The sequence below is a fragment of the Octopus sinensis genome, linkage group LG6 (assembly GCF_006345805.1).
Source record: "Octopus sinensis linkage group LG6, ASM634580v1, whole genome shotgun sequence".
Lineage (NCBI taxonomy): Eukaryota > Metazoa > Mollusca > Cephalopoda > Octopoda > Octopodidae > Octopus > Octopus sinensis.
In genome coordinates, this window is record NC_043002.1 from 96,198,301 (window position 1) to 96,212,183 (window position 13,883).

The following is a 13,883-nucleotide window of genomic DNA, read 5'->3' on the forward strand; positions in this document are numbered from 1 at the left end:
CATCCATCCATCCATCCATCCATCCATCCATCCATCCATCCATCCATCCATCCATCCACCCACCCACCCATCCATCCATCCATCCATCCATCTATCTATCTATCTATCTATCTATCTATCTATCTATCTATCTATCTCATTTGTACCTATCATCATAGGTACATTAGGTTATGTCCCAACAAATTTGCACAAAAAGCTAGAAATACTTGTTTTCACAGAGAAACAGCAAAAGAAACTGATGCAGACTCTCCAGATTCAATCTATTAGTGGTACAGTGAAGATTTGTTAGACATTCCAAAGATTTTCCATCTGAGATTCTTATGTGAATAGATGCAAACACTAGGGTGTATGCACTGACAGTTCAACCAACACACTAACTCAACTGCATACTTACAAACACCAGGAACTCTCTTAACTCAAAAAAGTCTTGTCACTTTGTTAGTGACTGTCTTCTACTCTCTTAACAACTTGAATAAACTCAAATAAAAATCACATACACATACATACAGCTTTCAGTTTTGTCTATCAAATCCACTCACAAGACTGCTCAGCCCAGGACTATAGTAGCAGAGACTTGCGCAAGGTGCTGTGCAGTGAGCCAAACCACTGTGTGACAGCCCAGCAGAAAATCCATGAGTAGTAAATATTCAGTTTCATAGTTAGAAGCTGTATTGAAAGGAATTAGCTGAATAAAATATATGTTTGGCAAAGTGGTTAGTGAATGAACAGAGAAAGCCAATTAGTCTTGTCTTTAGTGCTAGTACCACAATAAAATGCACTCAGTGCACTCTGTAAAGTGGTCAGTGATAGAAGGGCATCGAAGCATAGGGTAAACCAAAATAAAACATACAAGCAAGATGTCCTGCAACATATCTGGGAGGGCAGTAGCTCACGATGAAAACAAACACCCTAAGTTGAACTGTCCTGTCCAAGGAAAACAGATATACAATAAAATGATGTTCCTCTTTATCATTTGCTAAATTAATGAAGAAAATGAATTGGATCTGTATATTTTCTTTTTTGATTTATTTATTTTAAATTTTTGTAAGTCATCGTTAATATTAAATTTGTCTAAGGTGAGGAGCTGGCAGAATCATTAGCACACCGGGCAAAATGCTTAGCAGCATTTTAAATTCCTCCAAGGTCGATTTTGCCTTTCATTCATTCAGGGTCAACTTAAATAAGTATCAGTTGAACATTGTGTTCAATATAATCAACTTATCTCCTCCACAAAATTGCTGGCCTTGTGCCAAAATTTGAAACCAATATTAAGTTTATTTAAGTAAAATATTTATCTTTATATGTAGGCTCAGTTTTGCAAACCATTATATGCCTCAAATCACAATTACCAGAAGTAACAAAAAACCACTTGACTCTGGAAGATTTGTTCGGAAAGGATTCAGCACCAGAAATAGCATGTCTACTTGGGAAACCTTGTGTAGTTCAAGTTCCTGTTTCAGCTCCTCATACTAGAAAGCAGTTTGAAGAAGCTTCAGTATATTGGCCTGTTCATTTTCATGAAGACAAAAGGTAAGCTGCTTGTTGCTAGTTTCAGCTTATTTTTCATTTTCATCATTCTTAACACCTTATCTCTGCCATCAACTACCACCCACCTTTGTCCACCGATTAATATATTCACCTCTGCATACCTCTGACCTCCATCCCTGTCACTGTACATATCTCTCTCTCCCTCTCTCTCTTTCTCTCTCTCTCTCTCTCTCTATCTCTTGCACATTCCTCCTTTACCCACCCATCCAACACATCATCTTTCTACTCCTCATCTATCTACAGTTTTATTCTATTGCTACCCTGCACATTTTCTGTAATGCCACTTATAACATTCTCTTGCATTAGCTTCTTCTATTTTCTTTCACCTTTCTTATCAAACTCATATTCACCATTGACAACCCTCTACTTTTGTTAACCATTCACTACGTACCCCACTACCTCCATCTCTAACCATCTGTCAGTCTCTTCTAACACTTTTGCAAGTTATCCCCCTATCCCCACCATTCCTGAGCCTCTGTATCTATTCTCTTTTCTACTCATCTTTCTCTGTCTTGACAGTCCTGATACCTCATCACCATGTATCTTTCTTTCCAGCTACTGTCACCCATCTTTGCAAGCTAACCATGTATCTTATATATAGCAAGGAACCTGTCCCTGTCACACTATCATGCTTTAACTTCTCAGCACCTGGCATAAAGCCAGCTCCCTCTCTCCAACGCCAAATCCCATTTAGTCAAGGGTGCATTTTTTTCTGTTATGTGTTAGGATGTCGTCTAGGTAATGGAAGCTATCAACTACTTCTAGTTTTTTCCCCCTGGCGTGTGATGGAATCTGCTTTCTGTACATCTTCAGTGTTTATTGCCTGTGTGCATCTGCCACACACAAAAACTATCTTCCTGGTTAACCTTCCTTTGATATTGCTGCACCTTTTATGTGTCCATAGCTTACACTGGGTACATTGTATGGAGTTTCTACCCACACGTTTTTTACAGATCGAGCAGGGCCCTCTACCTGAAGGAGTTTGTGATTTGACAGCCTTCCTACTTATTAAGACTTTGGTTTTTGCTAGGTTAACCCTAAGGCCCTTCAATTCTAGACCTTGCTTCCACACTCTAAACTTCATCTTTAGTTCTGGTAGTGACTCAGCTATTAGAGCAAGGTCATCAACATAGAGGAGCTCCCAGGGGTATCCTGTCTTGAATTCCTCTGTTATTACTCGGAGGACTATAATGAATAAGAGGGGGCTGAGGACTGATCCTTGGTGAACCCCTACTTCTACTCGGAATTCTTCACTCTACTCATCGCCAACCCTCACCTTACTGACAACATCCCTGTACAGGGCTTGTACAGCTCTCACCAACTACTCATCTCTCCCCAGTTTCCACATTGACCACCAGATAAGGGATCAGGGGACCCTGTCAAAGGCTTTCTCCAAGTCAACAAAAGCCAAGTACAGAGGTTTATCTTTGGCTAGGTATTTCTCCTGCAGTTGCCTTACCAGAAATATAGCATCAGTGGTGCTTCTACCTGGCACAAACCCAAACAGCATTTCATCTAGGCTAACTCTCTGCCTAATTAGTTGGGCTATAACCCTCTCTGTAACTTTCATCACCTGATCCAATAATTTGATACCCACATAGTTATTTCTATCTAAAGCATCACCTTTACCTTTATAGCAGTTGATTATGATGCTGTTACACCAGTCATTGGGTATGACTTCTTTATGGACTATCTGATTTACAATGCAGGTGACAAGACCATAACCCACACTGCCTGGTATTTTAAGCAGCTCAGCAGTGATTCCTGATGGGCCAGGTGCTTTCCCTGTCTTCATGTCTTTGATTGCTTTATCTACCAGGATACCGTTGATTCAGGTATCTGGTCCCTCAATCACGCCAACCTTTAGCAGTGTTTCCTCCTCTCATTCATTCTCCACATTCAGCAGTCTTTCATAATGGCATCTCCAAGCCTGTTTCTTTGCAGAATCATTAAACGCAAGGGCACCATCATCCATGCAGACACGTTTCTCTCCAATGACATCACAGTTTTCTCTTACACACTGTCTTGCAATTCGAAATGCTTCAGTTCTTTGGTCCTCATGCCACTGAACATTGGCAAACTTCTTTTCTGCTACTACCTTTGCTATATATACCTGTTTCCTAGCTTCCCTTTTGACTATCTTATACAGTCTCCTGCTACCCGCACTCTTCTAGGGCTTCCAGACCTGTTTCTTTGCTCTAATGGCCCTGTCTATGGTATTGTTCCAGCACCAGTTTACCCTAGGTCTGGAAGGGACTTTGCACCAGCCACAGATTTGGTCTGTGGTGCTTAGCAAACTGCCTCACAGGAATTCCAAGCTGCCTTCTATGTCACAGGACTGTAGCTCCTCCTCCCTATTATCAAATTTCTTGGTAAGGATATCCCTAAATCTCTGACCTTGTGAAGGGTTCTTAAGATTCCAAGTCCTTCTTTTCCAGATTGGTCTTCTTTTTGGCATCCTTCTGGCTTCGAGTCTAAAGTCACTAACAACTAGTCTATTCTGGCAGGAGTACATTCTTCACCGGGGAGGTTCTTTGTATTTAAGAACAACCATGCATACTGCTGTCACTGTGACTAGCATTTATGAGGCTACCTCATAAATTGCTAAACAGAAAAGAATAAAAAAGACAAAACCTCTCATGATTAAAAGTGTGTGTGTGTGTGTGGGGGGGGATATTAGAGAGGTCAAGGTGACACCAACACATAAATTTTTTATTATAGTTGCTGTTTTATTTTATTCTTTTCAATTTATTCAAAATGAAGTTAAGTATCTAGCTTAAAGAGAGCAGTTATTTCAATTTGTTTACACCTAGTTTAATAGAGGCACAAACACAGATATCATCATCATTATCGTTTAATGTCCGCCTTCCATACAGGCATGGGCTGAACAAATTGACAGGAGTGGGCCAGGTAGAAGACTTCCCTAGGCTACTGAGTCTCTTTTGGCAGGGTTATTCAGCTGGATACCCTTTCTAACATCAACCACTCTGCAGTGCTAACTGAGTGCTTTGTACGTGGCACCAGCACAAGCAAGGTTAGTTTTGGCATGATTTTTACAGCTGGATGCCCTTTCAAATACCAACCACTTTACAGTGTGGGCACAAACACACACAATTATGAGATTTTAGGTTCCATCTCACCATGTGAAACTTGAACAAGTGTCTTCCACAATATCTTCAGGCTGACCAATGCATTCTATGTAAATTTAGCACATGGTAACTGTATAGAAGCCCATTGTGTGTGTGTTATTGTTATCATCATCATTATTTAGTATCCATTCTCTATACTGGCATGGGCTGAATGGTTTGACAAGAGCTGGTAAGCCAGAGAGCTATGCCAAGTTTTGTTGTCTTTTTTGGCTTGGTTTCTTCAGTTGGATGTTCTTCCTAGTGTCAACCACTTTATTGTATGTACTTGGTGCTTTCTTCATGGCACCAGCAAAGTCCCCAAGTAACTTGCAAGACAAGATAAACTCTCCCTGACTGGGAGTGGAGTGTAGTATTGAGGGAGGTGGCTTTGTGCCCCTGTGATCAACTGGTACTTATTTTATCAACGATGAAAGGCAAGGTCAACCTTTGCGGAATTTGAACTCAGAATGTAAGGACAGATGAAATGCCACTAAGCATTTTGCCCAGCATGCTAACATTTCTGTCAGATCACTGCCTTATCTTCTCTAAAATGTTGAAATATTGATGTCCAAGTTTGGTACAAGGCCAGCAATTTCAAGGGAGGAGTCAAGTTGATTACATCAACTCCAGTACTCAACTGGTACTTATTTTATTGACCTTGAAAGGATGAACGGCAAAGTCCAACCTTGACAGAATTTGAACTCAGAATGTGAAGATGGACAAAACACCACTAAGCATTCCAGCCAGCATGCTAACAGTTCTGCCAGCTCACTGCCTTATCTTCTCTGAAATATTGATACCAATATTTGTTGCAATATTCTTTCATTCTTTCACTTGTTTCAGTTATTTGACTGCAGCCAGGCTGGAGCACCACCTTGAAGGGTTTTAGTCAAAGAAATTGGCCCCAGGACATATTCTATGTAATTCAAATACTTATTCTATTGATTACTTTTGCCGAACCACTAAGTTATGGGGAAATAAACACACCAGTATCAGTTGTCAAGTGATGGCGGTAGGACAAACAGACACACACATATAAATATATACATATATATATACGTATCGACAGGCTTCTTTCAGTTTTCATCTACCAAATCTACTCAGAAGGCTTTGGTCGGCCTGAGGCTTTAGTAGAAGACACTTGCCCAAGGTGCCATGCAGTAGGTTTGAACCCAGAACCATGTGGTTGGTAAGCAAGCTTCTTACCACACAGCCATATCTGTTATTAACTGCATTTTTTTTCTACTTCTTTTTATAGGATAAGTAAATTACTCAACGGTAATTATTTCAACAAATCTCAGGAAGCCAGCATAACCAGGCACATGACCAAAGCATTAGAGATGGCAAAAGTTGGGAAAAGTAATAATGAGGTAATCAACACTTATACTATTTCTTTATTTCAAACTAGCAGTATCGCCCGGCGTTGCTCGGGTTTGTAAGGGAAATAACTATATAAGCATTTTTAGAGAGTTATAGCCAAAAAATAGCAAAAAAAATGCATTAAAAATGGGAAAAAAATTATGGTAAATTTTTTTTTAAATCGTTGACTCATCGTAGACATTTTTAGAGAGTTATTTCCCTTATATAATAGCGAAAAAAATACATTAAAATGGGAAAAAATGATGGTAAATTTTTTTTAAATCGTAGACTCATCGTAGATGCGCGCTAATACCCAGAAGGGCTCGATATGAATCACGACTATAAGATACCCGGTTTTGGTTAAACTGCACCGCAAAATGTGGGAGTAGTTAGGAATCTAAATTGTAGGAGACACACACAACTTGACTTTTATATATAAAGATTAAAATCTTTTTCTTTTCTCATTTCCTATTTCCTTGAACTCTTATGAAAATTTTTCCTGTTTGCCATCTAATGTATTTAGTAGAAGCTACTGACAAATAAACAAAACCAAGCCAACCAATGTTTACTGTTAGTTGACATCTTGAAGAAAGAAATATTTAATACACACACATGCATGTGTGTATGTGTGTGTGTGTATACTAGTATACATGTAGGGAGGCTGTTCGGGTTCTAGTAAAGAATAAGAGAGAAAGGTGCTAGGGCATGATCTGGAAGGTAGAGGTTAAGTATTATTTGAAGGAAAAAGATCACTAGTTAGAAGCCATACATAATGCATGTGGACCACGTTTAGGATTTTGAAAAACATTAAAGGAAGGAAATAATAACAGGGAAAAACCTTACAGACATGCACACACATTTGCACACATTCATAGAGGACATCATCATCCCCACCCCATCATCATCATTATCATCATTGTTGTCATCATTTTTACATCTGTTTTTCCATGGATTGGATGGGTTTCACCACTTGTAGTGTTTTGTTATTTTCTAGACATTCAGCCTTTTGAAATCAACTTTCACCATGTCTTCTCAGGTCCCCTTCAGTGTTTCCCTTCTACTCGTTCTATCTGCTTGTATTTCTTGATACCTTTTTATCCAACTGTTGTCCTCCATATGTATCACATGTTTATATTAGTTCAGTCGTTTACACTATATCTGATTACTTTTATACCTAATTTTCTCTCAACTTACTTGTGGTCTGTTAATCATGCACATAAACATTACACATCCAATGGAACATGTCCACTTTAGTTCTTTGTAGTGAAGGCACATGGCTTAGCAGTTAGGCTCACAATCATACAGCCATGAGATCAATAACCAGCAGTGTACTATGTCCTTGTGCAAGATACTTTATTTCACATTACTTCAGTCCACTCAGATAAATAGTGCCTGTATTTCAAAGGGTCAGCCTTGTCACATTCTGTGTCATGCTACATCTCTCTGAGAATTATGTTAAGGTTACATGTGTCTGTGGAATGCACTACTATTTGCACGTTAATTTCATGAGCAGGCTGTTCCGTTGATCAGATCAACCGGAACCCTCATCGTCATAGCCAACAGAGTGCCATTTAGATTTTTTCGTAGCTTTTGCACAACTTCTGCATTCACTACTACTGTACAGCATTGCAATTAGTTCACAAGCTCCATACAATCTATCCTTCACTAAGAGAGACAATTCATTGTTGTCAGCAGAAGTAATAGTTCTCCCAACATTTTTATCTCAGTCTTATTCTAACTGCTCTACTTTCAGAGCCTTGTGTCTACTGCTAATTTGATCACATGATTAGGCAATGGAAGTTGTTGACTATTTCTAAAGAGCCTTCTGAATATATTTTAAAGATGCTTTTAATGCTAACTATTTCTGTGCATCTATTACATATGAAATCTATGTCTATTCTGTCAATCTGTCTGTGATCCCCCTGCATTTCTTGTGCAGCTATAGTTCATGTTTCTTTCACATTAGAGAGTATCTATGTCATCATTTTCTTCATATTGAACATGGCCATCTCACTGGATACAGTAGAGTCCTGTTTTCTTTCCTGATAATTAGAAACAGTGTAATATAATTCTTATTCATACAGATAGTTGCATATAAATGTAGACTTGGCAAGATATATAATTCATGCATGCACCATATTTCCATCAGTTGAATGAATGCCAGCAAAGTGTTGAGACAGTAAAGTTGAACACTAAATTTCAACTCTGAAAATATGTAACTTTTTAAATTTCTATCTCAGTGGCTTACTATTCCTTGAAATCTCCAGCTACCCACTCACCCTTTTATCCAATCCACAACTTTAGAGCTGCCACAGCCTATGCAAGCACTATGAGAGGCCCAGAGAGATTGTTGAAATGCTAGAGTAAAGGCAAGTATGTGGGATGTATGTTGTGTGCAGAAGGTAAGATGGAGGGGAACCTGAACCAAACTTCTCACAGGCAAGGATCAAATATATAATTCTTCTGGATAGGCTGTGAGGAGTATATGAGTGTTGTAGACAGTTTATTGACAGAAACGAGTAGATAAAGTGATCAATTTTAGTCAGAATAGTAGGATAATTAAGCTTTGACCAGTCTTGCATAATACTACAGTGACATTTACCTCTGCATTCATTCCACAGTCTTAACTAGTAGATAAGGACAGCTTCTATGAGCCTATCATTCAGACTACCTCAGTGACAAATGACTGTAACATTATTATTGTGGCTGATGACTTCAACAGATATGTTGGGCAGTGCTCTGACGGATTCTAAGGTGTGCATGGAAGCTACAAACTGTGGTTCAAAGGACTGAGAAAGAACTAAGCTTCTGGAGTGCTGTGAGGCAAATGACTTAATGATCTGCAACATTAAGAAAGCAGCCAACCATCTGATCATTTATCAATATGTAGAACAGATGAAACTTCATTCTCTCCAGGAAATGGGATAGACAAATGATTGTGAATATGAAGTCTTTTCTTAGTGGAGAATGTACAACCCGACATAGGTTATTGGTTAATGACAATAGGTTTAGAGCTAGATGAACTGATCTGGAAAAGGAAGATCTGGAAACTGAAAAATTCATTGAACAGTTAGAAATTTAAAGAAGGACTAGTTGAAGCACTTGATGAAAGTAGTGAGGAAATAGAGATGCTTAGCATAGAGGATAACTGGAAGTTCCTATAGGAAATTTGCCCATTGTTACAGACTAAATCTGTGGCTAGTGCACAGTTTCAGCCAGAGCGAGAGTGACATAGTGGTGGAACAATGAGGTAGACAAAGCTATAAAAGTGAAGCAACAGGCTTGGGAAAATTGGAAGAAAAGGTGTAGCAGAAAATTATACTAGAATGGAAAACTGGGTGACAGGTTTATTTTGCAAGGGAAGAAGTAAACATAAGAGGTTTACCAGTATTCAGCTGTTTAAGGATTAGAGGTATGAGTCTTCTGCATTAGAAGGCAATGTACTGGAAATAATTGAAACATGGGTAAGAAGTGTGTAATGGATGGATAATGGTACACTTACATTTAATGATTCTGTAAAGGAAGAGGTATGCTACTATGAAAGGCTATTAAATGTAGAGAATGTGTGAAAGAAAGAGGGTCTTCCCAGTGCAGACCCACTTCTATTGACATACACCCCACATTCTTGTTCACTATTCTTTACTTCATCCCCAACCCTATTTTTTACCATTTCACACTACCTCTGCAACCCTGCAGCTTTTATCTACATACTCTTCCTGATCTGTCCTCTCACTCTCTTCTGTTCCCTTGAGGGTATGCTTTGACACCTTATTGCCACCATATTCATCTCTCTTTCTGGCTGCACACCATCTACTTCTATCCACCTGTATATAACATAGTCATTAATCACTTCTTCCACAAAAAACCTGTTCCTGTCCCTTCTGTCATATGTTCTGCCCTCAATAAAACCTCCTTCTCACTACTATTCTCCCTCTCAGTTGAATAGGCTCTTTAGTCTTATGACATGCTGACCTCACTTGTCCTGGGCTCTGAAAAAAGCACCCAGTACCCTCTATAAATTGTTGGTGTTAGAAAAGACACCCAGTTGTAGAAACTGTTGAAGTAAGATATGGTCTTCTAACACATTGGATCCTGTAGAACCATTCCACCCATGCCAGCATAGAAAGCTGATGTGAAATGATGATAGTGGCAGCAGAGATAATACGTATGTACATTTGGACATTTGATAGGTGACATGGTTACTGTGTTGAGTGGGTTGGTCTTCATTAATTTTTACCTGGCATGTTTTTTTTTATTCATTGTTTGAAATAATTCCTACCATCATTTTATCCCAAAATAAAACATTTTCTAACCAACAGCTTTTTTTTTTATTTTGCCTACATTTTCTTTCTTTTTTTTATTATAAAGGATGTTTTTAAAATGAAATACCTTGAATTTATGAATTTGTAGATACCAAAATTACTTAGTTTATATTTTCATTGTGTAATCTCAGATGTTTATGTTGAACATTGTCATGTGTTAAATGTTTAAATATTTGAGACAAGTCATTGTTATCTAGGGTGTATATTTACATTTATCCTCAACTACATCACTATGTAGGTCAATCTACTCTAGCAGAATGCTGTATTTGATATAAAATATATTTCTCACTCAGATGTATTTTGCTTGCTGCTGATTCAGTTATGATGATGTCATTTGATTAATTTATTGATTTGTTGCTTAAAGTAACTCACCAAACAACTGCTTTCAACCAACCACTAACCAATATTTGCTTTTAACACCATATTATTTGTTTTTGACTAATAACAATCTGTATTAATTTTTGGTACCAAGCTTAGAATCTCTAGTGTTGGAGCCCTGTTTTGATTACAAAAAAAAAAAAATTAATACTGATGAATTTCACTACCCCCACCAGAGAGAACTGTGGTTTCTAAATGACTCCAAACCACTTTTCCTCAACCCTCAACTATTTCTTTATCCTTTTCACACATACACTTCGAAATTATAGTTCAGTATGATTTTTTTGATAAGTGATGAACTCCTGATGCCTTCTGAATTATTGCCAAACAAGTTTTAATACATTTCATTTATCGGAACACAATTTCTTTGACTGAGCATTTTAAATATTTTCTGAATGTAACTGGTTAGTTTGTGCAACCTTTGCATTAACCTAGTTAAATGTTATAAAGTATCTTAAATAGATTTTGAGATCCATTTCTGTGTTGGAATTATTTTCCTCCTCATCCTCAGCCTCATCTGCCTCCACCTTCCTCAACCAAATAACTTTACTGAGCACGTTGCAACTGAATCAGTGTAGGTAAAGATGCCTCTCATTTACTTGACAATTTATGCACCACATTGCAGAAATCACAATCTATCTCAAAGCAAACTCTTACACTTTTGTACCATTGAATTACAAATAATGCTCATCTTTTATGCTCGGGTGACCCTACAGCTTCCAAGAGTACAACTGTGTTCGTCTTTGCTTAGATAAAAGGACTAAATTGTGGGTGTTAAGTCCCCATGAAGGGGTCTTTCTAACTTCATACAGGCATAGCGTGGATTCAATCCTCGATTGCCAAATTTCACTTAACACTTCAACAGTGCTTTTCTCATGGTAAAACAATAGTTTTTACCACTTGACCCTTCTAACCTTTTCTAGGCCACCACTGGCTGGAATGGAGATAACAGACCCCAATGAAATCATTTGTTCTCAACAATATGTCTATCCTTCTTGCTGCTTTTCAATAGTTATAAAAACAAGAACTCCGTAAGCTAAAAGCAGTTACTGAGAGCGACCATCAGTGAGTGTGAACGTTATTATTGCACTTTCTTCAAACACTTCATTCATATATGTATATAACCTGTCACCAACCTCCGACAATCTTTGTCACCAACCTCTGAAAACCTCTCTCACCAACCTCCAACAATCTCTCCCTCCTTCAGCTGACGGAAAATACATCTTTTGTGGCAGTTATAATGAAATTGCTTTCTTATATCAGAGTAGTAAGGCATTTCAATAGAACATCTTTAGCCCCAGGAATTACCGGGTACACCAGCTAGCATATACAAATGTGCAGACATATATGTGAGATAATAGTTTCACTTTAACAGTTTCAGTATTATTAGTGAACCTATTAAAGTGAAAGTATTAGACATTACGATAGAAAGATGTTATTGTTTCACTTTTGAGACGTAATACTGAAATAGTGGAAAGTATAAGACATTGCTTTGGGCTCGCATTAGGCAAGAAGTTGAAATTTTTTTTGGCCCATGACACTACATGGACCCTAAGTAAGGCATGTGTAAAATTTGAATGAAATTGGTTGTGTAGTTCTCGAGTTTTAGGGATGATTCACACAGACAGACAGACAGTCACACATTCTCATCTTTATATATATATATATATATATACACACACACATATATATATAGATAGGTAGATAGATAGATAGACTAGACAGACAGACAGAGATCGTGTGTGTGTAGTGCCAGTGTCATAGAAAAAAAGCACCTGTATGTTAGGTTGGTCTTAGGAAGGGCATCAAGATGTAGAAATTATGCCAAAGCTGACATTGGGGCCTGACACAGCTTTGTGGTTCAAGAGATCCTGTCAAACCATACAACCCATACCAGCATGAAAAATCAGATATTAAATGATGATGACGATGATGATGATGATCTATGTATGTATTTCTGTTATGTTTTAGCGTGCAGTTGGAGCTGTCATTGTTGATCCAGCCTGTGATGCAGTCGTTGCTGCAGCTCATGATTTGCGTTGCCAATCTGGTCATTTCCTGAAACATGCTGTCATGCTGTGTGTAGATTTAGTTGCTCGTTCTCAAGGAGGGGGAATTTGGAAGCCACAAGGTGATACATCCTTATTTAACTTCCATTTTTCTTATATTATGTTTTTCTGTTTCATTATTACTATTTTTTTTTTTACATGCATTCAGCTAACAGCAAGACATTATATACTTACTTCAAATGTCATAGGATTACAATTAATAATTCAGTCATTCACAAAGTAGTATTTCTTTTTTTCTTTTTTTTAAATATTTGAATTGCATTTCTGTGAGGGATACCACCACCCCGCAAAAAATGGTAAAAATTTGTAATAGGCGTAGGAGTGGCTGTGTGGCAAGTAGCTTGCTTACCAACCACATGGTTTCAGGTTCCATCTCACTGCATGGCACCTTGGGTGGGCAAGTGTCTTCTACTATAGCCTCAGGCCAACCAAAGCCTTGTGAGTGGATTTGGTAGACGGAAACTGAAAGAAGCTCGTTGTATATATGTATGTATGTATATATATATGTATGTATGTGTGTGTGTGTCTGTTTGTCTCCCCAACATCACTTACAACCGATGCTGGTGTGTTTACGTCCCCGTAACTTAGTGGTTCGGCAAAAGAGACCAATAAAATAAGTACTAGGCTTACAAAGAATAAGTCCTAGAGTCGATTTGCTCGACTAAAGGCAATGCTCCAGCATGGCCACGGTCAAATGACTGAAACAAGTAAAAGTGTAAAGAGTAATATTATTCTGTTTGTTATGATTCCTTTGAGTGTTATGCTTTTAGCAATCTTTATAAGAAACAAAATCAACAGCATAACTGAAATATTTAACACAGTGAAGCAAGTTTCAGTGTTAAGCTTTTAACGACTTTAACTATGCAATGAAACCAGAGACACTATCAAAATCATACACATAGCCAAAAAAATGTTTATAAAGATCTATTTCTCGTAAATACAAATACACTACCAATTTTTCTGGCAACTAATGATGTGGTACATCGGATCTTTTCGGTTTGAACGGCAGTTTTTTCTAGCGGTGTCATATGAAATTGTCACCCATAATTATGACCCTAGTATCGATCTATTGCATTTCA

The 13,883-nt window shown here is 38.0% G+C and overlaps 1 protein-coding gene across 1 annotated transcript in view; it reads left to right on the top strand.

Moving 5' to 3' along the window:
* The window catches only part of LOC115213400 (probable inactive tRNA-specific adenosine deaminase-like protein 3), a 45,724-nt gene that overhangs the window by 10,401 nt on the left and 21,440 nt on the right, over positions 1 to 13,883 (top strand). Inside the window, exons 4-6 of the mRNA XM_029782349.2 lie at positions 1,308 to 1,530; positions 5,935 to 6,046; positions 12,707 to 12,866. Of these exons, the coding sequence (XP_029638209.1) occupies positions 1,308 to 1,530; positions 5,935 to 6,046; positions 12,707 to 12,866 (495 nt within the window). The remainder of the gene's footprint in view (positions 1 to 1,307; positions 1,531 to 5,934; positions 6,047 to 12,706; positions 12,867 to 13,883) is intronic.